General features: G+C 43.4%; 1 protein-coding gene across 2 annotated transcripts in view; it reads left to right on the top strand.

Annotated features, from left to right (window-relative positions):
- KPNA6 (karyopherin subunit alpha 6) overlaps window positions 1-22390 on the top strand; it is a 35841-nt gene extending 13451 nt beyond the window's left edge. For both annotated transcript variants that reach the window (XM_006777388.2, XM_006777389.2), the window contains exons 2-14: window positions 6118-6251; window positions 7878-7970; window positions 8378-8477; window positions 9349-9443; window positions 10156-10287; window positions 12005-12093; window positions 12760-12859; window positions 13175-13338; window positions 13742-13820; window positions 16244-16369; window positions 16668-16795; window positions 18689-18867; window positions 19561-22390. In XM_006777388.2, the coding sequence (XP_006777451.1) occupies window positions 6118-6251; window positions 7878-7970; window positions 8378-8477; window positions 9349-9443; window positions 10156-10287; window positions 12005-12093; window positions 12760-12859; window positions 13175-13338; window positions 13742-13820; window positions 16244-16369; window positions 16668-16795; window positions 18689-18867; window positions 19561-19748 (1607 nt within the window). In that variant the 3' untranslated portion in view covers window positions 19749-22390. The remainder of the gene's footprint in view (window positions 1-6117; window positions 6252-7877; window positions 7971-8377; window positions 8478-9348; window positions 9444-10155; window positions 10288-12004; window positions 12094-12759; window positions 12860-13174; window positions 13339-13741; window positions 13821-16243; window positions 16370-16667; window positions 16796-18688; window positions 18868-19560) is intronic.
- Window positions 22391-25473: the final 3083 nt, after the last annotated feature.

Here is a 25473-nt window from a genome sequence, read left to right as displayed (position 1 = left end):
ATTTTGTGAGAGTTCCTTGACTAAGAAAACCCAAGGCAATCAGGTGCTAGAAAAAGTATATTTGTATTGTGGATTTCTTGATCCAGTCCCAGCAAGTAGGGAGTGCATGATGAAAAAAGCTCCCTTGCCTGCACAAGACTCCAGCCTTCTTTGGTTGCTGATTCCAGATGTGCTTCTGCAGATGTTCCTCCTTCCAATCCAGTCTGCCCTGCCTGGCTTCTCCAGTGAAGTCATAAGCAAATATTTGTGATAGTTTCTTGTCACCATGGTGACTAAAGAAGTACAACCTGGGTCTCCTTCCAGCTTCACTGTCAGCTTTGCTGGAAGGAGAAAACAGCCCTCTGGGAGGGCCCAGGTTCAGAGTCATGAAAAACCATCTGTCAGGTAATGGGGGACAGAAGTCCACAGTGCCAACTTTAGGAATCTATCCTGTGCCTGTTAGTCTTGAGGCACAGGGGTAATTAGAGGTCCCAGCGGGAAGCTACTGCCCTGTTTTTTTGTTTAATGATAAATCCACTTGGGCTTTGTCAAGTGGGTATGGCGACTTGCACATTCTAAGTTCTAAGACCCAGTTGATGCTATTGGTTTGCCAGGCTACTTTCTAGAATGACCCAAGGCATCATCATCTCTGAAGTTTCATTTTCTCAGTATGTTTACTGTAGAATTCAACTCTCTCCTCATCTTCCATTTTCATTTCTCATTCCCTCAGATTCTCTTAATAGACTATTTCCCCCCCTCTCATTTATTCCATTTCCACCCCCAAAGTGAATTTCCTACTTGAACCAGCCCAAATCTTTCCTTGGGAGACTTATTTATTTACTAGAGACCCTGTGCATGAAATTCATGCCCTCGGGTGGGGGTTGGGGGCGGGTCCCTCCGCCCAGCCTGCACCCTCTTACAGTCCAGGAGCCCTCAGGGCATGTCCAACTACTGGCTTAGGCCCGCTCCCTGCTTAGTGCTGCCATGGAGGCAGGAGAGGCTCCTGCCACCAGCGCTGTGCTTGCCAGCCGTGAGCCTGGCTTCTGGCTGAGCAGCACTCCTCCTGTGGGAGCGCACTGACCACCAGGTTGGGAGCTCCTGCATTGAATGTCTGCCCCCTGGTGGTCAGTGTGCATCATAGTGACCGGTCATTCTACCATTTGGTCAATTTGCATATTAGCCTTTTATATAGGATTTCTTTATTAAAATTTCAATTACAGTTAATACTACTTTTAGGTGTACAGCATAGTGGTTAGACAATTTAAATCAGGAGATTTATTTTTTTATTTTGAGAGTACATTTATTAAAGCTGGGAGCAGTGAAACAAGGAAAGGCCTAGGATAGAGCCTAGGCAGGGCTGCTGTCAACTCACTGGAGACAGGTTCAGGGGTTTAGTTCAGAACAAGCTGCTGCTGCCTGCTGCTCCCCTGTGGGGACCCTTACAGTTTAGGAGAAAGAAAAAATTACCTGAATGGTAGATTCGAATGGTGTGCCTCCAGGAGGGTGTACCAGGAGATTTTTCTTTTTAAAAAAAAATATTTTTTTATTGATTTCAGAGAGGAAGGGAGAGGGAGAAAGAGAGAGAAGCATCAATGATGGGAGAGAATAATTGATCATCTGCCTCCTGCACGCCCCACACTGGATATCAAGCCTGCAACCTGGGCATGTGCCCTGACCAGATATCAAACCACGATCTCTGGGTTCATAAGCTGATGTTCAACTACTGAGCCACTCTGGCTGGGCCAGGAGATTTCTTTTTAAACTATAATCACAGGCACCCCATCCACTCCAGAAAGAGGGCAATATTATATTAGAGTTAGTTTTTTCTTTCTGTGTGCCTATAAAACTCGTTTTTCATCCCTTTTGCAGTACTTTTAGTATCTGCTTCAGATTAGAAATTTGTAGAATGGGAAATATTTATAAAAGGGTAACCTACTTAGTAAGGATTCCTCTACTTGTACTTTAACACAATCAGCTTCACTTTTTCAATTTTTAAAATACTGAGATTGTTTTTAAAATATTGGGTAAAGTATGATAAAGTCACTCCAGCCACAGGAGGAGGCAAGAACAAGTCTTGGAAGGAAGACCTGTATTATACTCAGTGGTCTCAGAGAGGGTGTCACTTTATGCCACACAGTGTCACAGAGGAAAACACCAGGATGGTGGGGCAGCAGAAGGGACAGGAGCCAGTGGAAGGTTAAGGCAACGGCCTTTATTAGGCTTCCCAAGGGAAAGTGAAGGCAGGGCAGAGTAAACAGTTTAGGGTTAAGCTAGTTGAGTCATTCTGGAGGGCTTTGGTCTGTAGGAGTAGTCTCTAGTTGCCTACTGTGTGGCCGTGGAGTATTTCCTCCTGGGGTCTACCTACAAGCTAGATAGAGAGACGGCTTTTGATTGGTTAGTTTGCATATCAAAGATATGCTCTTAGGCAAGTTATCTTTAGGAATTAGTAGGCCTGAGAGGGGCAGTCTCTCCCTGAGTCTGTAAGGCTCCCAAATACCAGAATATCAAGAATATAGAAAATAAGAACATACAGTTAGTTTAATTAGCTCTGTGATGAATGAATGCAAATAGCTAAACACAGAAACTAAGAAAACATAGAACAGGGATTCCATGTCAGATTTAATTGCAGGAGGTATGCTACAATCTTAAAAAAAATTGTGTGTGGTAAAATATAACAAAATTCACCATTTTAACCATTTTGAAGTATACAATTAAGTAGCATTAATTACATCTACAATATTGTACCACCATCCCCACTATTTCCAAACTTTTCATTACCCCAAACAGAAACTCGACCCAATTGGCAATAATTCCCCATATCCCCCTCCCCAAGTATCTGATAATCTCTAATCTATTTTCTGTCTTTATGAGTTTGACTACTCTAATTACCTCATATAAGTGGAATCATATATTTGCCTTTTTGTGTCTGATTTCTTTCAATTAGCATATTATATTTGTAGCATATGTCAGACCTTCATTCCTTTTTATGGCTGAATAATATTCCATTTTATGTATATGTCACATTTTGTTCATTTATCTGTTGGTGGATTCCTAGGTTGTTTGTTTGTTTTTTAAAAATATATTTTTATTGATTTCATAGAGGAAAGGAGAGGGAGATAGAAGTATCAGCGATGAGAGGGAATCATTGGTTGACTGCCTCCTGCGGGCCTCCTGGACTGGGGATGGAGCCCACAACCCGAGCATGTGATACTTGTCTTTCTCTGACTGACTTATTTCACTTAGCATGATACTCTCCAGGTCCCTCTATGCTGTTTTCAAGGGTAAGAGATTCTTCTTTTTTACTGCTGCATACTATTCCAGGGTGTAAATGTACCACAGTTTTTTATCCACTCCTACTGATGGGCACTTGGGCTGTCTCCAGATCTTAGCTATTGTAAATTATGCTGCTATGAACATAGGGGTGCATATATTCTTTCTGATTGTTTGTTTTGAGTTTCTTAGGATATATTCCTAGAAGTAGGATCACTAGGATAAATGGCAGTTCCATATTTACTTTTTTTTGAGGAAACTCCATACTGTTGTCCATAATGGCTGCACCAGTCTGCATTTCTTTTTTTTTTTTTTTTTTTTTTTTTTTTTTAGGAAACTCCATACTGTTTTCCATAATGGCTACACCAGTCTGCATTCCCTCAGCAGTGTACTGGGGTTCCCTTTTCTCCACATCCTTACCACCATTCTGATAGGTGTGAGATGATACCTCAGTGTCATTTTAATTTGCATCTCTCTGATGATCAATGACGTTAAGCATTTTCTCATATGTCTCTTGGCCATCTGTATATTCACTTTGGAGAAATAGCTATTTTGGTCCTTTGCCCATTTTTTAATTGGATTGTTTATCTTCCTTTTGTTAAGTTGTATGAGTTCCTTATATATTTTGGATATTAACCCTTTATTAGATATATCATTGCCAAATATATTCTCCCATACAGTGGGCTCCCTTTTTGTTCTTTTGATGGTTTCTTTTGCTGTGCAGAAGCTTTTTACTTTGATGTAGTTCAATTTATTTATTTATTTTCTCCCTTATTTCCTTTGCCCTAGGAGTTGTATCTGTAAACATATTGCTATGAGAGATATCAGAGATTTAGCTACCCACTGATTTAAAAAATATTTTTTTATTGATTTCAGAGAGGAAGGGAGAGGACGAGAGAGATAGAAACATCAGTGATGAGAGGGAATCATTGATTGGCTGCCTCTTGCACGTTGGACCACGCCCGCAACCCGAGGCACGTGCCCTTGACCGGAATCGAACCTGAGACCCTTTAGTCCGCAGGCTGACGCTCTATCCACTGAGCCAAACCAGCTAGGGCTAAACTAGACATTTTTAAAACATCACTGTTTTTACTTGAAAGAATGACTGACAGAAAAACTCATTATTCACACTTAGGTATTGGGCAGACATTTTCTTAAAATGCAAGAAGTCACGCTCCAGCCAATTTGGCTCAGTGGATAGAGCGTCGGTCTGCGGACTAAAGGGTCCCGGGTTCGATTCTGGTCAAGGGCACATACCTTGGTTGCAGACTCCTTCCTGGCCTGGGCCCTCGTTGAGGTGTGTGCAAGAGGCAACCAATTGATGTGTTTCTCTTACATCGATATTTTTCTCAGTCTTTCCCTCTCTCTTCAAATCAGTGGAAAATATCCTTAGGTGAGGATTTAAAAAGAAAAAAAAAGAAGTAAGTCAGTATTTGTTGCCAATGATAAAATTTTAGCTTCCAAGCAAATAAAGAATTTCAGAAAACTTATATCTACCATTTAAGCCCAACGACTTTCCAAAAGGTTTATAATAGAATAAAATGGGGGTGGGGGTTGGGAGTGGAAGACCAGCATAATAAAAATGGTTAAATTATGATACATTTATGCAATGAAATAATGTAACAAGAAAAATGAATGAAATACAGCTCCATAAAAAAGGTGCGCCGTAGCCTGTGTGGCTCAGTTGGTTAGAGAGTTGTCCTGTGCAACCTCAGCATATCGGATGACTCTCTAACCAACAAGCTACCCAGCCATTGCCCAGGCATATTAATATTCTAGTTCTTAGATTTGGTGGTGGGTTTACAGATTCTCACTGTATTATTTTGTTTGGTAACAACAGTGTTTCCTTTTGTATGTATCAAATATTACAGATTCATTTTAAAATTGGGTCCTTTTTAAACAATACGTGGTATTCCACTGAATTTGTAGGTACTATAATTATTTCATTTGGCTAGGTTAAATATATTTGAGTTTATTGGGCAAGTCATATAACTTTCTCATCATGGAGGTGATCATAGCTTATGAGCATTTACCATATTATGTTCTAAGAAGTACTTCACATGTATTAACCTATTTAATTTTTCTCTCTCTTTTTTTGATTTGAGAGAGAGAAAGCAACGTCAATTTTTTGTTCTGTTTATTTATGAATTCATTGGTTGATTCTTGTATGTATCCTGACCAGGGATCAAACCCACAACCTTGGCATGTTGGGCCGACACTCTAACCCAGCGGTTCTCAACCTGTGGGTCGCAACCCCTTTTGCAGTCGAACGACCCTTTCACAGGGGTCGCCTAAGACCATCCTGCATAACAGATATTTACATTACGATTCATAACAGTAGCAACATCACAGTTATGAAGTAGCAATGAAAATAATTTTATGGTTGGGTCGCAACATGAGGAACTGTATTTAAAGGGCCAGAAGGTTGAGAACCACTGCTCTAACCAACTGAACTGCCCGGCCAGGGCATTTTTCTAACAACTCTATGAAGTAGGAACTATTATGTCCCTGTTTGAAAGCTAAGATCCTACAGCATAGAGGTTAAAGCAACTTATTGAAGGTTTGCACAGTTAAGAAGCAGAGAGCCGGAATTTGAACCCTCACAAACTGCCTCCAGGCCTACACATTTAACTATTATGTTTATATCAATTGCTAAAATTACACTTAATTTAACCAGCTTATTATGATTAAAGGAAACTGTTTTGGTGGTGGTAGAGGTGTCAAGTGTGGTTAATGAGATTATTATGCTTCCTTGGGAATCTGTGGTCTCCCTGAGTAAGGGAGGGTGGGTAGAGACAGGAGCCCAGGGAAAAGGAAGTGTCTTCTTAAGAGCCTTTGCCAATGTGTTTGTATCTTCTCTTCTTCTAGAGACCATGGCAAGCCCAGGGAAAGACAATTATCGGATGAAGAGCTATAAGAACAATGCCCTAAACCCTGAGGAAATGAGGCGAAGAAGAGAGGAAGAGGGCATTCAGCTTCGGAAGCAGAAGCGGGAGCAACAAGTGGGTTAACCCGAATATTCTTTATTTTTCAAATTTATTCTTTTATATGTTTTTAAAGAGAGAGAGAGAGAAACATCAATTTGTTCCACTTATATTTTTTTTATTTCAGAGAGGAAGGGAGAGGGAGATAGAAATATCAATGATGAGAGAGAATCATTGATCGGCTACCTCCTGTGCGCCCCACACTGGGGATCAAGCCTGGAACCTGGGCATATGCCCTGACTTAGAATTAAACCGTGACCTCCTGGTTCGTAGGTCAACACTCATCCACTGAGCCATGCTGGCCGGGCTTCCCAAGGATATTTTTTCCATTGATTGTTTTTGTTTGTTTTTTTCAGAGAGATTGGAAGGGAGGAACAGGAAAGAGAGAAACATTGATGTGAGAGAGACACATCAATTGGTTGCCTCCTGCACACGCCCCAACTGGAACCAGGAATCAAACCTGCAACACAGGTACATGACCTTAGCTGTGATTAAAGGGTGACCCTTTGGTGCTCTAACCACTAGACCACACCTACTAGTACCATTGGTTGATTCTTATGTGCCATGTGTGAGGATCAAACCCATAACCTTGGCATATTGGGACAACACTCTTATCAATTGGGCTATCTGGCCAGGGCCCAGAGTATTCTTAAACATATTGTTCAGAGAAAGGATCCAGCTGCCATGATTGGCCTCCACCTTGCACTCTCACCCTCCCTTTAGGAAAGTAGCTAAGCTACAACGGCTTCCTTTGTTGTAGCTTTGAGAAAGAGAAAATCAGCCCTACTTGGTTTGGCTCAATGGATAGAGCATCTGCCTGCGGACTTAAGGGTCCCAGGTTCAATTCCAGTCAAGGGCATGTACCTTGGTTGCGGACACATCCCCAGTGGGGGGTGTGCGGGAGGCAGCTGATCTTGATCTTTCTCTCTCATAATCGATGTTTCTAACTCTCTGTCCCTCTCCCTTCCTCGCTGTAAAAAATCAATAAAGTATATTTAAACAAAAAAAAAAGGAAGAGAAAATCAATCCCTTATTCTTTTTTTATAACAGCAGCATCATTTCTGTCTTCAATATAACATTTTGGTTTTAGACCCCTATTTATTGCCTTCTCTCTTCTTTACCCTAAAGTCAGTGTTAGGCCTGGCCTTCAAGGCCTAGCTCCAAGCCTGACTTTTTAAGAGGTTCATCCGCTATTCTGGGCTGCCTTATTTCTCTTTCCTGGGTCCATTCTTTGTAAGTCTCCCTAGGACTGAGAGTATATTAATACCTCACCATTTGTGCTCTTTCACACACCCACTAAATTGGTACCTTGCCCAAACCTACATGTAGTCACCTAACCTGCTTTTGCCTACCCTCTTGCTTTACCATTATTCCTTTAAAGCCTTTTATACTCTTCACCTTTTATACAAAGGGCATTAGAATCTTTAAAGATTTTTTTGCTTATAAAAATGAAAATAGTTAGATAAAATAGAAAGTAAAGCTCTTGAATATCTTTCTATGCCAGTATGTTAAACTTGGCATTTTCTTAACCATGCTAGCATTTCCTTGACCGTTTTGCCATAATTTAACATTAGGTTATTCTTTGTTGTTGTTGTTGTTGTTTCAGTGAATAGTCTTACCACCATCTCTTCTCTTCACTTGCAGCTATTTAAACGGAGAAATGTAGAGATGATTAATGAAGAAGCTGCCATGTTCGATAGTCTCCTCATGGACTCCTACGTGAGCTCTACCACTGGGGTAAGGCCCTTGCTTCGGGCAGGCCTGGGAAGTACCTGCTTCTACAAAACAGAAATTGGGCAGTTCACATCATCTAGTAGTTTTGCTCACAGCCATGCAAAGCTCTTTCTTCCACGGCCCTTTTGTAGTTGGTCAGCTTTAAGAGACCTCAAGGATTTATCTCTAATAGAGACACCTTAGGAAACACTTAAAAGGAAGCCATCAGTTGCCTCAAAAATAAGGAATTATTTTTCAAATGTCCCGACTTGAAGCAGCCATGGATTAAACCAGCACATTCTCCTGAGTCTGTCTGTTATGCTGTCCTCTTGCCCTCAACTCTTTACAAAGTAGGATGCCACACAGGATTATGTGCTCATGTCTGACTCTAGTGTTGGTTTGCAAAGCCTTGAACCTGTTTTATATTCTAGGAGAGTGTGATCACAAGAGAGATGGTAGAGATGCTCTTTTCTGATGACTCTGACCTGCAGTTAGCAACCACACAGAAATTCCGGAAACTGCTCTCTAAAGGTACAAAGCCTGGCCCACCCCCAAAGAGACCAACTACATTATTTAGTGTCTTGTTTCTTCTCACCGACCTCATCAACCTACCCCCCTTCACTCATTCTGCTTTGGTGTTTAGAGAAGCCAGGCACATTTTTACCTTTGCACTGGCTATTCCTTCTACCTGATACCCTCTACCTGACATAGCTGTGTGACAGCTCCCTCACTTCTGCGATCAGATCCTACCTTCTTGATGAAGCCTACCCTGATATCCTATTTAAAATTACAGGCCTTCTCCCAACCCTTGGCATTTTTAATCTTTTTACCTTGCCCAACCTATTCTTTTTTTCCTCATTATATTTATTACCTTCTATCAACAGAATCTCTCTCCTCACTAGGATGTAAGCTCTGTGAGAACAGAGACTTTTGGTTTTGTTCACTACTGTATCCTCAGTATCTAGAACTGTGTCGGGCACATTGTTCATGCTCAGTAAAAATTTGATAGTAAAAATACTTGTCTCAGTATATGAAGCAGCTCTCCCAATAAAGGAATGCTGGTCTTAGAAGGAAAATGTGTAGACTAGGGTTGCTCATCCCTTGTGCTTTCTTCTCTCCCTTACTTACTTGCTTAGGTAAGTAAGGTCACTTACTTGCTTAGGTTCAGTCAGCCAAAGGTGAGTATACTTAAATTAGGATAGGCTTTACTCTTTAGCATGCCCACTGCTTCATAGAGGTCAGAGATGACCAACTGTTGTGAAAACCACCTCACCCAAAAGGAGTTTGAGCATGCTCATAAGGATGGTCAGGAGCATCTAGGAAGGATGGTGAGTTGACCCCAGTGGATGCATCAGCCAAAGCCTATCCTGACTTTTCCTCTTCTTCCTTTCCCCTCTTCCAGAGCCTAGCCCTCCTATAGATGAAGTTATCAACACGCCAGGAGTGGTGGATCGGTTTGTGGAGTTTCTGAAGAGGAATGAGAATTGTACATTACAGGTGCGCTCTGGGTGGAATGGTAGCAGATGAAAGCCCTCCTTCAAAGAAATTGCAGTGCGATGTTGCTATAGACACATCTCTTAGGAAATAGACAAGTAATGTGAGGAAACATTGAAGAGAAGCTATCTGTCTGTTGCTCAAAAGTCTTAGCCTCAAATAAGAGAGCCCAGATCTCTTCTCTAAAATAATGTGAAAGAAAGATACCAGAATATAACAGATGGACTGTTCAGTTATAAATTAGAGGTTCCAGTTCACTTCCACATTACCTGTGTGACCTGAGGCAAATTATTTAGCCTCTGGATTTTTTTTCTCAGAAATGGGTGGTGAGTCAGTCTGTTGGAACTTGCTAGAAACTCAGCTGAAAGAGACTTTGAGAGATCCAGCACACGCTAATCCTGGTTTCAGTAATGAAGAAAGTGAATCTTGGGAAATAAAAAAATTATTTCCTGAAGGACTAATTGATGCTGTAGTAGTGCAGGTCTAGACCGGGACCATTGAGGCCCACTCCTGGCTTCCCATTCTGTTATTTCACTGCCAATACCTCTTCCTACCATTTAAAGGGGGAGCGGAAAAGGCCTGTGTTTTGATTTATTTATCTATCTATCTATCTATCTATCAGTCAGGAACAAGAGGCTTACTGCCTGAGCCAGCTGGTAGGCATAGCTGCCCTGTCTGGAATGACTTCTCAATGATGGTTTAATCTCACTTTCAGTTTGAAGCTGCCTGGGCTCTAACCAACATTGCCTCTGGAACCTCTCAGCAGACCAAAATTGTCATTGAAGCAGGGGCTGTCCCCATTTTTATAGAGCTGCTTAACTCGGACTTTGAGGATGTACAGGAACAGGTAATGCTCAAATCTGGTTTAATTCTTTTTTAAAAAAAGATATTTTTAATTGATTTTTTTAAAGAGGGAGAGGTGGGAGGGGAGCGGCAGAAACATCTATGTGAAAGCAAAACATCAATCAGCTGCCTTTTGCATGCCCCCTACCAGGGATTGAGCCAGAAACCCCGGTGGGAATCGAACCATTCCCAGCAACCTGTTGGTGCACTGGACAGTGCCCAACAGAGCAACCCACCAGCCAAGGCTGGCTTAATTCTTGATAGTACCTGTGGTATAATACAAAATATGTTTGGTCTTTGCCTCCAGTTCTGACAAAAAGCTCCTAAAATCCTTCAAATTTTCTGAGTGATAGTAATGTCTTTTGTTATTTATTATGAGCCCTTTTGGAACATACCTGAGTCTGTGCTAATGAGGTGGTTCAGGGTGTGGCTCCTTAATCTCAGGATTGGGGGGAAGGGGAGTGGCTGGTCATCAGAACAACCAGACATAGGATTAGAGGGTGGGAACTCTCAGCCCCAACTCCCAACACCTTTCCCACCCATCCACCCCCACCTCCCAGGAAGGTTAGGAGTGCTAGAGATCTGGTTATAAAAACTCTTGAACAGCGATTATTTAGAGAGCTCCCAGCTTGGTGAACACATCAATATGCTGGGAAGATGGGAAGCCTGGAGAGGACATGGAAGCTCTGTGACACCCCCACTCCTCACCCCATACCTTGCCCTATGCATCGCTTTCATTTAGCTCTTCCTGCGTTGTAGCCGTTATAATAAACTGGTAAATAACTAAAGTGTTTCCCTGAGTTCTGTGAACCTTTAGTGAATTACTGAGCCTGAGAAGGAGATTGTGGGAACTCTCAAATTTATAGCCAGTGTGTGGTGCCTAGTGTCTAAAGTGGGGGCAGTGTTGTGGACTGAGCTTTAACCTGTAGGGTTTGCGCTAACTCCAAGAGTTAGTCTTAGAATTTAGTTGACTTGTTGGGCACTTGGTGTGGAAAAACTCCACACATTTGGCATTAGAGGTGGTAGTGGAGAAAAGATACCCCTGTACCTACTTCTCAGTACCTACAGATCATAGAGAGAAAGATACAGCTTCCATTTCTTCCACTGGATGTTTGCTGTTGGCTAGAAGTAGAGGGTGGTACTGGGATTTTTCCCCTCCGTTACAGTAAGGTTGGTCCTGTGAGAATATAAGAGTGCACCTTTTCAATCACTTTCGCCTTTTGTGGGGGTGGGGCTAGAAAGGTCTTGGTTAGGCTTCTCTGGCTGTAGTACAGAGGTCAGCCTGTCTTGGCCACTGAACCAGGAACCCTCATAATAAAGGCCGTCATAGAGCAAGTGCTCATAAAAGACACCAAAAGGGCCCTGGCTGGGTTGGATTTGATTCCTGGTCAGGTTTCGGGTTCAGTCCCCAGTTGGGGTGTGTAGGGGAAGCAACCAGTCCATATTTCTCTCTCATACCGATGTTTCTCCCTCTCGTTCCCTTCCTCTCTAAAAAAAATTTTTTTTGATCAATTAAAAATATATCGTCATGTGAGGATGAAAAAAACAAAACTACATCAAAAATAAAAAAGGGTCAACAGAGATGGCACCTGAGCTTATTCAGTGTGTCTTGGGCCTCTATATGGTTTTCATCTGATTATTAGTGGGTACTCACTCTATGGTTGTAAGTATAAAGAAACCATTAGGTTCTGTAGGTGACAGTCTCATCATCCCCTTTTCAGGCAGTCTGGGCACTGGGAAACATAGCTGGAGACAGCTCCGTTTGCCGAGATTACGTCTTGAACTGTTCCATCCTTAATCCTTTGTTAACGTGAGTAACTAATGATCACCTGCACCTGAGGCATCTGTAGGGCAGCCATGTGGTAGTTCTTTTGGGGGAACTTCCCTCAAGATGGTAAGTAAAGATAAAAAGTACATTTTGATTGCCAAAATAAAAAGTATCATTTAAGAGCATGAAGATTGTGCTGCTGGTCTGTGGCAAGGTGGATCTTGCGCTTCCTCACTTCATGGCACCATGGAATCTTACGTTGATCATACCTGCCTTATTTTTGAGCCAGGGAGAGAGGCAGGATTAGCCCATCGTGGAAAATCTAGCCTTCTTTGCAGAATACATTGATTTGCGATGGGTTTATGCATAGGGACATTGGAAAGCTCTGTTGTAAACCGCAGGTCAGAGTTGCTATGAAAAGTCACCTGGACCCTTCCCCCATCCCTTAAAGTAGAGCTACATTACATTTAAACCAAATAAATGGATGAACTGTTCTTCAGAGAGCACAATCTCATATCATAACCCTCTGGGCATTCAGGTTGGCCTCCCAGCACAAACAGGCTATTAACTTAGGTCTATGGTAGGAAGAAACTGAGGCTGCTGGAGTCTTAGGGATCTAATTGGATTTGCTCCTGGGGTTCATTTGCAACAACCCTATGCCAAGGACATCATTGCTCAGGATCTGGCTTTTGTTTTTTCCCCTTTCAGGCTCCTTACAAAATCCACACGACTGACAATGACACGGAATGCAGTCTGGGCCCTGTCAAACCTCTGCCGAGGGAAGAACCCACCTCCAGAGTTTGCAATGGTGAGAGAGTGTCTTACCGGTTCCTGAGGGATAGCAGGTTTCTTCATGTGGATGAATTTTTATGTGGGAGTTTACAAGTCTTTGGGGAACTCCTATGGGTCTCTCAACCTATGAGAGACTGAGAAAGGCTATTGTCAATGAAGTAGGTAATCTTGTGTGCATAGATGGGAAAGTGAAAAGGTAGGCCTGATGGCTTAATGTTGTAGGGATGTCCAGGGCATAGAATTACTTGTAGAGGCGGGGAGAGCAGTGTTAGTAGTAGTAGAGCTGATATAACTATCCCCCTGTGAGCCCCTCTCACTCTGCTTCCAACAGGTCTCCCCTTGTTTGCCTGTGCTGTCTCGCCTCCTCTTCAGCAGTGACTCAGATTTGCTAGCAGATGCTTGCTGGGCCCTTTCTTATTTGTCTGATGGTCCCAATGAGAAGATCCAGGCGGTCATAGACTCTGGAGTCTGCAGGAGATTGGTAGAGCTCCTAATGTGAGTGGTCTCAGAATGGGTACAGATTCCCTAATCTTTTCTTTTTTTAAAAAACATATTTTTATTGATTTCAGAGAGGAAAGGATAGAAAAAGAGAGAAACATCAATGATGAGAGAGAATCATCAATTGGCTGCCTCCTGCACGCCCCCTACTGGGGACTGAGCCCACAACCCAGGCGTGTGCCCTTGACCGGAATTAAATCCAGGACCCTTCAGTCTGCAGGCCGATGCTCTAGCCACTGAGCCAAACTAACTAGGGCTGCCTAATCTTTTCCAAGCTCAGAATAAGGAACTGCTGCCCTATCCCAAGATCTGGAGCCATGAGAGCGCTGTCAGCCTTGGTGGTCAGCAGGGCTGAGTACTATGTACTGTTTTTTACTCACCAGTTCCCCCTCCTCTGCAGGCATAATGACTACAAAGTGGCTTCTCCTGCCCTGAGAGCTGTGGGTAACATCGTCACTGGGGATGACATCCAAACCCAGGTAAGGAAGAAGAGAGCTGCCTGTGACAAAACCCTTCCCTACCAAGAACTTTGGGGCTGATGGGAGGCAGCATAGACTAGGAGAGAGAGCATGGGCTTGGGTGAAAATTTCCAACTCTGCCACTTGCTATATGATCACGGGCAACTTGGTTGCCTTCATTTTTTTTCTATAAATTAGAAGCAAATTATCATTCATTCTGTGCTTTTGAAGGAACATTAAATTAATCTAACTTAGTACCTGGGACATTGTAAGCTAACTGTTAACAGTTTTTGAGTCCTGGTCCTTTCAAGATATTAAAAGGTATGAAAGCTTACCCCTACTTCCTAGACCTTAGGATCCTATAGGGACACTACCTCCTGTTAATGTAGACAGGGAGGGCACAGTAAACGGGTTCTCCTCTGTTCAAAGGCTAGAAACCTGGGTTTTCTTTGAGTCTTAAGTAGTTGACATAATTCTGTGGGATTCTTGACAGTTTTTTATGGGTGATCAAACCCACACTCATTTTCTAGGCCATTCTTATGTGTGCGTATGTGAGCAAATATTCATTCATAAAATTTACTGGTTTAACAATTTTTTTTTTCTTCTTTTTTTTTTTTAATATATTTTATTGATTTTTTACAGAGAGGAAAGGAGAGGGATAGAGAGTTAGAAACATCGATGAGAGAGAAACATTGATCAGCTGCCTCCTGCACACTCCCTACTGGGGATGTGTCCGCAACCAAGGTACATGCCCCTGACCGGAACCGAGCCCGGGACCCTTGAGTCCTCAGGCCAACGCTCTATCCACTGAGCCAAACCGGTTAGGGCATGGTTTAACAATTTTCAAGTGTACATTTCAGTGTCATTAAGTACATTCACATTGTTACTCAACAACCATCACCATCCATTTTCTTTTTAATATATTTTATTGATTTTTTTACAGAGAGGAAGGGAGAGAGATAGAGTTAGAAACATCGATGAGAGAGAAACATCGATCAGCTGCCTCCTGCACACTCCCTACTGGGGATGTGTCCGCAACCAAGGTACATGCCCTTGACCTGAATCAAACCTGGGACCCTTCAGTCCGCAGGCTGATGCTCTATTCACTGAGCCAAACCAGTTAGGGCTCCATCTATTTTTACAATCTATAATAATAAAAGCATAATATGCTAATTAGACCGGACGTCCTTCCGGACAAAGTCAGGGCTGCGAGGGAAGCCCGAGTCCTGAGTGCCAGAGGGAAACCTGTGCCGGCAGCCAGGGGAAGGAAGGCCTACTCTTGCATGAATTTCCTGCATTGGGCCTCTAGTTTTTCCATAATTTCAAACTGAATGTCTACCCATTAAATAATAACTCCCCATTTCCTCCTCCCCCCAGCCCCTAGTAACCACAATACTACTTTCTTCGTGAGTTTGACTACTCTAGGTACCTCATATAAGTGGAACCATATATATTTGTTCTTTTGTGTCACCTTATTTCACTTAGCATAATGTCTTTGAGGTTCATTCATATTATAGCATGTGTCGGACCTTCATTCTTTTTTATGTGTAAACTAGAGGCCCGATGCACAAAATTTGTGCAAGAGTAGGCCTTCCTTCCCCTCGCTGCCAGCACCGACTTCCCTCTGGCACCCAGGACCCGGGCTTCCCTCGCAGCCCCAGCTTCGTCTGGAAGGTTATCCGGAACAACATTTGGTCTAATTAGCATATTATGCTTTTATTATTATAGATAATATTGCATTGTATGCATACACCACATTTTGTTTATGCATTTTATGCATCTGTTGATAGACACTTGGGTTGTTTTCACCTCTTGGCTATTGTGAATAATACTGCATTGAACATTGGTGTTCAAGTTATGTTTGAGTTTCTGCTTTCAGTTCTTTTGGATATGTATCCAGAAGTGGAAATTATTGGATCATATGATAATTTTATGTGTAATATTTTAAGGAATCACCATAGGGTTTTGGACAGTAGCCATACCAGTTTGCATTCCCACCCTCAACGTACCAGGTTCCGGTTTTTTCCATATCCTTATCAACACTTGTATTTTCTGGGTTGTTGTTTTTTTTTTAATATATATTTTATTGATTTTCTACAGAGAGGAAGGGAGAGGGATAGAGAGTTAGAAACATCGATCAGTTGCCTCCTGCACACTCCCCACTGGGGCTGTGCCCGCAACCAAGGTACATGCTCTTGACCGGAATCGAACCTGGGACCCTTGAGTCTGCTGGCCGACGCTCTATCCGCTGAGCCAAACCGGTCAGGGCAAAATTCTTTATATATTCTTGATATTAATTCTTACCAGGTATTTGTTTTGCATATATTTTCTCCTGTTCTGTGATTTAGCTGTCCACTCTATTGATGGTATCTTCTGATGCATAAAAGTGTTAAATTCTGATTAAGTCCATTGATCTGTTTTGTTGCCTGTGCTTGGTGTTCTAGGTCATTCTCAACTGTTCGGCGCTCCCTTGCCTCCTCCACTTGCTGAGCAGCCCCAAGGAGTCAATCCGGAAAGAAGCTTGCTGGACCATTTCAAATATCACCGCTGGCAACAGGGCTCAAATACAGGTAGGACAAGCAGAAGGGAGGTCGAGGCGGGCACGTCCGGTGGGAAGGCATGGGGACATGAGAGGTTGTAGGATATTTGCTTCTAGAAGAATTTGTTCCCCTTTAGAAATTGGGGTCAAAGATTCTGTGTAGTGGAAGCCAGTTTCCCCCGCAGTCTCTCATCTACATAACAAGAACAAAGGAAGACTCCCAGGAAGGGAAGAGGTCTCAATCTTAGCTGATTTGTGGGCTGGATTTGATTTCTCTTCTTGAAGTGACTTACTTTCTCCTCCCCATCCCCACCCCAATCCTCTCTCAGGCTGTCATAGATACAAACATCTTCCCTGTGCTGATCGAAATTCTTCAGAAAGCAGAGTTCCGTACAAGGAAAGAGGCAGCCTGGGCCATCACCAATGCCACATCTGGAGGAACCCCTGAGCAGATCAGGTATCATGTTTTTCCCCCCTTGTCTGGAGTGATATGTATACTCTCCTTTTCTTTTCTTTTTTAAAATATATTTTTATTGATTTCAAAGAAGAAGGGAGAGAGAGATAGAAGCATCAGTGATGAGAGAGAATCGTTGATTGGCTGCCTCCTACATACCCCATTCTATGGATCAAGCCCGAAATTTGGGCATGTGCCCTGACTGGGAATGGAACCAGCAACCTCTTGGTGCATGGATCAACGCTCAAACACTGAACTGGATAGGCAGCTGCAATAGGTTCTAACTGATAAACTGCTAGAGTGGCACTGGAGTCTGGAATAGATACCTATAGACCATGTACCTCTTTTCTCTCCTGGAGAACAGAAATCTGTGATACAGACTTCTGTCTCCTACCTCATTCTCCACACCAGAGACTATATGTAATTGTCAATTATCCATGCAAATGAAGGAGAGCCATGTTATGGTTCATTCGCATCAGCTTCTTCAGGAAATCATTTTGGGGGGTAATACTTGGGAGAAACAAGAAGAAAGTATTTTGTGTATGTGTGCTTGTTTTTTGTTGTTGTTTTTTTAGTTTCCATTATCAATATGAATAGGAGTGGTGGGAATTAGGCAAGTGTCTTACCCTTAGTAAGAGGATATATTCAGTACAGTCATTCACCACTTAATGACAAGAAGATTAGGGGATTTTGCCATTGTGCCAAACCAGCTAGGGCACTTGGAGACTTTTACATGTTTGACTGGAATGTAGAGTATTTAGAAGGGAATGATGGGAAGCGAAGCTAGAAGAGGAGGGTAGAAGCCAGATTATAGAGGGTCTATATTGTCATGCCTGTAAAGCTTGTACTGTGCAAACTTTTAAGCAGAGAAATGATGTGTTCAGAGTGGTAATATTGCAGTAAGGAGACATTAGAGATGAGGAGAAGGAATCATGGTAGCCTTCCACATGGAAATGAACTAGACCAGCGATTTTCAACTGGTGTGCTACAAGCTGGTGTGCCCAGCTGTGTGATTCAGTGGTTGAATGTCGACTATAAACCTGGAGGTCACGGTTTGATTCCCAGTCAGGGCACATGCCTGGATTGCGGGCTTAAGCTCCAGAGTGGGGTGTGATCAGTTGCAGGCTCAATCCCCAGTAGAGGGCGTGCAGGAGGCAGCTAATCAATGGTGTTTCTCTCTCATCAATGTTTCTATCTATCTCTCTCCCTTCCTCTCTCTCTAAAAATCAATTTAAAATCTCTTTTAAAAGTGTTAAAAACAAACAAAAAAAAAACATGAAGTACCTATTTAGTCAAGGGCACTGACCCCTTTTCCCCTTAGATTGTCAAATAAAATTGACAACAGCCAATACAACAATAGCTGTCTGGTGTGAATGAATCAAAATTATGCCTTTCATTTTTGTCAGGCAAAAATTATATTTTTTATGTGCCACAGAATTTTAGTAATTCATGTGTGGGAAAGGTTGAAAATGGCTGAACTAGACCATTAACATTGGGAAGATAGAGAGATTGAGATAAAGGATGGGTGGTTATAAACACTCAGTAAGAGTGGATTGCTGAGCATGTTGACATGCATGAAGGAGATCCACAGGCATCATAGTACCTGCCTAAGCACCTCTCTTTCACTGCATTCATTTTTTTCTTTTTCTTTTTTTTTTAGCTAAAGTAAAGGTTTATTACAGAAAAGCTCCCTGCTGCAGGGAGAGGACCCGAACAGATTCAGGGCAGTTCCTTTGTCTAAGGGTTAATATATGACCTGCTAACTTTCCATTGATTGGTTAGAAAAATTCGACCCTAGCATCATCCTTATATTTTAAACTTCAGGGTTCCCACTCATTTCTCCCCTCCCCCTGGCCTTGCATTAATTTTAGAACTTGCCTGGTTTCTGGTCTTCAGGTACCTGGTATCACTGGGTTGCATCAAACCCCTTTGTGATTTGCTGACTGTAATGGATTCAAAGATTGTTCAAGTGGCCCTCAATGGACTGGAGAACATCCTTCGGCTTGGAGAACAAGAGAGCAAGCGCAGTGGCTCAGGAGTAAATCCCTACTGTGGCCTCATCGAAGAAGCCTATGGTATGTGTCCTTTCCCAACTTTATCTCTGACTTAAGTAGAGAGGTTATAGGGCAGAGTCTCGGACTGTACGCCTCCAAAGTAGTACACGTATGTGAGGGTGTATGTTTTAAAGTCATCATTGAATGCAAGGTTCTATCTCATCAGTTCCTTCTTCCTCTCAGGGACAGTAGATCAGTTCAGTTGTAGGAGCCACTTGCTAATTACGCCTGTTTTGTATTAAAGGGCTCCTGTCCGCCCTGCCTGGTTTAGCTCAGTGGGTAGAGCAGAGGCCTGAGGACCAAAGAGGGCCAGGTTTGATTCTAGTCAAGGGCACATGCCTGGGTTGTGGACTCGATCCCCAGTAGGGGGCGTGCAGGAGGCAGCTGATCAATGATTCTCTCTCATCATTGATGTTTCTATATCTCTTTCCTTCTTCCTTCCTCTCTGAAATCAATACAAATATTTTTTTAAAAATAATTTAAAAAATAAAAGCAGAATCAGGACTAGAACCTCTGATTTATAGCTGACATATGGTATTTTTCCTTTGGGGTTATGTAATTTGGGAGGGAAATCTTAGCTTTCCTCTTTCAGGTCAAAAGATAAAGATTCGATCATATTGCTTGTATTTATAAACAGCAACATACCTCGGGGAAAGGAAAATAGAAAAGCACTTATGCAAGTTGACTCTCCCTCCTTCCTTGTTACCACCGTAGGCTTGGATAAAATTGAGTTTCTCCAGAGCCATGAGAACCAGGACATCTACCAGAAGGCCTTCGACCTCATTGAGCACTACTTCGGTGTAGAAGATGATGATAGCAGCCTGGCTCCCCAAGTGGATGAAACACAGCAGCAGTTCATCTTCCAACAGCCTGAGGCCCCCATGGAGGGCTTCCAGCTATAATGTCTGCCTCCGGGGAGGGGATGGGATGGGAAGCACCACCAACCAGCGGAAAAGCAGCCCTCTGGTGGGCGGGAAACCAGCCCCCCCCACCAGCCACCACACATCTCTGCTGCCCTGGAAACTGTGCTCTTGACCTGCTCCACCCCCTTCCCTTTGAGGGAGCACCCTCTGGACAGACAGAACCATCTGAGGCTCTTATTTGGGTTTTGTGACAAGAAGGGGACGTGTTGGGTTTTTCTTCCTTACACTCTATTTTGGCTGCACATATGTCTTTAACCCAGGAGCCCAGGGTAGACAAAGGAGGACTGAGGTAATCAATTTTGCACCTTTTTTATGTTTATTTTTTCTTTAGTAGTAACTTCCTTCCCTTTTATCTTCCTTCATCCTTCCCAGTTCTCTGCCATGATTTGTGTAACTCTTATCTTGGGTACTTGAGCAGATGGAATATTCCAGAAGTAGGAGGTGGGAGGGGAGGAGAGAAATCCCAAAAAAGTATTCTCGCTCTGACAGAATATTAATCTTGTATGCTTGGATTGAGTTATTTAATTTTTTTCTTTTGCACATTTTTCTTGTATTAAGGTTGCTCTTTCCAAGAACCATGAGTTCCTGGTTTTAGGAATCCCAGCTGCCAGCATTGTCTGGGACTAGAGGCTGAGGGGGCGGTCACCATAGGACAAGGTCCTCCCCCCACCCCTCTAATCTCTGCCCAGACCTCTTTAGTTTGGGAGATCCCCCTCACTCTCCTGGGCAGCTTCACTAGTGGGAGTGGAGGGGAGGAGCACAGGCCTTTCAGACGGGGCTTCCCATGTGTCGCTACTGATCCCATGTTTCCTACCCACCTTCCAATGGTGCGACCCAACTTCATTTGTTTACTTGAAAATTCCCCTCGGAGCTGAGTGAACCTCTGAGGTAGCTGTATTTTCTCCTAAGCACGAGACAGGGGGCTGTGATCCTTCCTTTCTCCTGAGGAGAAAGTCCTTGCTCTGGTGACCCATAAGTTGCAGAGGAGGTTGGAGTGAGAGTGTCATGTATTGGGATAGCCAGGGATCCCTACCTTTGGCCTTTCTTCCTCTTCCATAGTTGGATCATGTATATTTTATTTCCAAAGGAGAGAATGTCAAAAAGTTCTGTATTTTTTTATATTCTATATATTAGGTAGGTCAATCTTAATTGGTCTTGAGAGGAAGAACTGTAATTTCTGTTAGTAGGGTAGTGTGAGGAAGACCACAAAGAAATGTGGAAGCTCCCTCAGGAGGCCTGAGCTTGGTCCTTTCCTTCTCTGCTTGGATTCTGGGCCACCACTGGGGACCAACCCTTAGCTCTGGAACCTTTATGTAGCATGTCAGCCTGGTCTGATTGGCCCAGTACCTGAAGGAAGCAAGGATGACCCAGGGCGTGGTGAAGTATAACACTCTAATCTTTACTGTGAGCATCCTGCTTGCATCAGAAAACCCAGAAAGTGTCTGCCTTCTTAGATTTGGTCTCAAAAGACCCCTATTCACATAAGTTATCACTCACGGCTGACTTTCCTATTATCACAGAAACTTAGCAGCCTCAGGACTTTTGTGAGAGTTATCGGTATCTTCCCTGTTTGGGATCCTTGTACCTGGTTTGGGTTTTGCCCTTCCTTGTGACAATTATAACCCTAGTGTCTTTTTTTCTTTTCTCTTTGAATAAAGCTAGTGCAGTGCCTCAATGGCTTGCCTGTGCTTTTGTGAATTACATATGAGAGCAAAGCCCAGTAGGGGATGGGGTGGAGGAAGTTGTCAGATAAGTAAGTACAGACCAACTTGGAAAGGGCACAGCCTGCTCTGCCCCTGCTTTCCTCTGTGGTCGGTCAGTCAGAGGTGCCCTGCTCTAAGCTGTATTTTCCCTTCCCCAGAAACAGTGCCATTCTTGCTTCCGTTCCTACACGTCTCTGGCTCAGGTGAAACCCGTGCCCGCTGCTTACAGGTCTAAGGTTCAGGTGCTCACTGTCAGCCTTGAATTTGCCTTCATTCTGGTTTGAGACCCAACTCCATAGCCATTTTCTGAGAAAGGGGGTATGAGGCTACAGCTTGTCACCAAGTGTGTCAGATGCTACCCGTCAGCTTAGGAATGTGACTCAGCCCCCAGTCTCCCAGGTAGGCAAGCGGCAGGACCTTTCCCACGTGGCCTGCTGACTTACAGACTATTCTATAGTTCAGAGAAAAACTCCACTCTCACCCCACCCCCATCCTTGTCCAAAGGGGAAAGAAAGCACTTTAGTGGGATCACTTTGTACATCTTAAGCAATAGCTAAGTCCCTGACATTGGGACCAGATTCTTACTGTGAGACCTACACACCCTGCTTTTCCCAACTCTTCCTCCAAAATCTCCTTTCCCTTCAGATCTGGGCCCTGTACCAGATGGAAGACTTGATCCTCTGGCTGCTGCTTAAAGCCAGTTTTCCTCAAAGGCTGAAGTCTCCCAGGGCACAACATGAGGACATTCTCATCAGCTCAAAGGGGCCTCTCGGAGCTTTCCTTCGTTGGTGTCTTCCTCAGACCACGTTTTCCCACGATCTTCCTCTAACCCCTCCGTCAACAGGCGGAGTTCTTCCAGCCGCAGAGGCAGTGTTTCCTTTGTGTTTCTCCTCTCCTTTGGCCATCTTGGGAAGCAAAGTAATATTTCTTTAAGCCAGGTTTGACAGCCCCTCTTCATGGACAGCTCCCATCTGGACTCCAGACCCTGGCCTAGGTGAGGTCAAAGGCTTTCAGGCAGATTTCTGAATGGGTGTTGCAGGGATGGAGGGCCTGCCAGGCTGCTATAGGGAGTAGCCTGATATTCATGTTTTGGAATCTTCATATGTTGACACATGACTGGTATGTCCACTTTAAGATCTCTGGTGGGGATAGAGGTTTCTAGGTGTGGAATAAGGGGATAAGGAGCCTTTTTCTTAGCTAAAGTATTCAAATACTGTTTGAACAGTGCCAGCTATTCTTTATTGCCAGCCCCTCTTCATTTTCCAGTACTAACAGGGCCTCTTGCCCTAGAAGCCTGCCAACATTTCTAAGGTCTCCCCAGTCTTGGTGTTGGCTGCACCTTCTGATAGAACCACATGGGTTCCACCTCAGCTGGCCAGCCTGGTTACTTAGATCATTGGGTACAAATGGCCTTTCCAAGGAGCAGGTGTTAATGACTTCCGCTTTCAGGAGCCCTTGGTGTTCCCCATTACCTACCTAGGACCCTTAGGTCTACCTCCTACTTATTCTCCTTGCTCTGGAAACAACTTTCCAGAAGCCCAATTTTTTGGAGCTGAACTGCACAGATTATAGCTGCTACTATAATTAGTCAAGGACGAGCAAAAGCAGGCTCTCAGGCACAGACTTTTCTCTCAAGCCAAACCAGCTTAAAAGGAAAAACGGTGTACAGAATGAAATGGGTTTCCATTTTCGTGTCTGCCTGCCTTCCCCTTCATCCTAGAGTTACTCCTGTTTCTAGCATAATAGAAGGGAAGATGAGTGCCTGGCAGTACTTCCCTCTTTGAATGCCTCAGCTCATATGTTGTGGCTACATATCCTCTCCCAAGACTCACTCAGCTTGGTGTCCATCATCTTGGGTATTCAACTGTAGATTTGTCTTGTGGGCTCAGATTCTGGATTCTCAAATGAAGGCAGGAAGCAGATTCTCCAGGTCCCTATAGGCCCTACAGGGACCTGTAGGATAAACAGGCTGCCCGGGGACCTCAGGAATGTGTGTGACTGCCTGCCTCCCTGGCAGGCTGGGGAAGGGTGCCAGGCCCAGTGCCACAGGAAAATGCTCATAACCAGTCACAACATCTTCTACAAGTGAGTGTGAGACTGAGAAAATGCTCAGAGTAGGTTTCTTCCATCGCCGTTTTAGGATTCTAGACCAATCTTGTCCAGTATTTTTTCTGTGTCTTAACTTTTGGATTCTTTTGTTAAACCAACAAGCTGAGATTTTGACCCTGTGGGGATTCATGTCATAGGCACTAGCTGCTCTTTGGCCAAGGCCTTCACAAATGATTCAGTAATCCTTTTGTCTATCCGCCAGCCTCGGATTAAGACCATAGCAAGGGAAGAATTTGAGGTCAACACCAGCCAAGTCTGAACTAAAGCTGTTATATTTCCTTTGGGGGCATTTTGCCTCAGGCCTGGGATATTTGCAGCATTAAATTTTGGGCTCAACACAGGAGAAAGATTTGTGTAGTGTTACATAGGTTTGTGTAGTTTGGGCCTACCTCGCTATTTCTGGGCCAGCGTGACTGCTGATATCCACGTTAGAACATACCTGAACCCCTCTGCTAAATGCTAGATCCCTGCTCCCCTGTGTAGGTCAGATTTTCAGCCCCTGGGTTTTAGGACAATACCTTGCCATTCGCTGGGAGTAGTGAAGGAAGTCAAATCTCAGATCCTGAGGCTGACTGGGAACCTCTGACTCAGCATGGCTTTAGAGAGTCCACATCTGTGAGAACCCTCAGGCCCTGTAGTTGGGTGTTGACTCTTTAGCCAACTTGTGTGGGAACTGCCTTTGAATGAGCCACTACAGAAGCGAAGGTGGCGTGAGGTCCCAGCACCCAAGACAAACCAGATGTCCCTCAACAGCAGCTTGGGTGCCCCGTACAGACCCTGCAAAGGCGAATCGAACCCTGTTTCTCACTGGTTATCCTTTCCAAAGTCATTTGCTTTTCATTTTCCAAGAACTGTAAACTCTGGCTATTTTCTATGTTCTCAGGGCCCCTGGGTAGACAACAAAGCTTGATTTCAGAGCAGACATAGGCCAAGAAACCATGGCATTGAGTGTGCTGAGTCCAGACAAATGATATTTATATACACATCCAAATTTGAAGAGAAAATGTATTTCTTTAAGATTCAAACACTGTAATAGAAATAAAGCAAAAATAAAAACCTGTTGCAAAGTTCTAAATTGTCTTCTTTGGGATTCTTCTAGAATGGATTCTAGTGATGTGAATGGGAAAACGTGTTTAAAAACTATGACTTAACAGTGGAATTAAGAATTGATAACAGCCTACTCCTGCTATAAATATGTTTTTAAAAATCAGCTTTATTGAAATATAATTGGCATTAAATAAATGGCACATATTTAAAATGTACAATTTGATAGGTTTTGACATATATGTAATCATGAAAGCATCACATCAATGAAGATAGTGAACATATCCATCATCTCTAGAAGTTTCTGTGTGCCCCTTAGAAATCCTTCTCATCCAACCTCCAGCAACCACTGATCTACATTCTGTCACTATAACTTAGTGAGCCCTTTAAGGCCATACAGCTCACTGATTACTCACTTTGGTTTAGATCAATTCCTAAAGCAAAGATTATAGACAAGCAGCCAAAAAATTGATTAACCCAAAAAGAGGATTTTGGTTAACTGATAGTGTCTTTCAGTTTTAATATGTTGCCAACATCCTATCTAATAAAAGAGAAACATGGTAATTAGCCATATCTCCGCTACCCTTCCCATTGGCTAATCAAGGTGATATGCAAATTAACTGCCAGCCAAGATGGTGGCCGGCAGCCAGGCAGCTTGAAGCAAACATGAGGCTTGCTTCAGTGATGGAGGAATTCAACATTCCCCACTTGCGGTTGCCGGCCTCTGAGCTTGCAGTTTGAAACTTTGTTACAAATATAGAAGCTAAACAAAACCCCAGAAACCTGCTTTCAGCCAGCCAGGCTTCAGCCAGCAGGACCGCAACATTGTTTCAATTATAGAACAACCG

This window comes from Myotis davidii, unplaced genomic scaffold (assembly GCF_000327345.1).
Source record: "Myotis davidii unplaced genomic scaffold, ASM32734v1 scaffold88, whole genome shotgun sequence".
NCBI lineage: Eukaryota > Metazoa > Chordata > Mammalia > Chiroptera > Vespertilionidae > Myotis > Myotis davidii.
The sequence above is the reverse complement of the archived record's forward strand: the minus strand, read 5'-3'. Positions and strand labels throughout refer to the sequence as shown.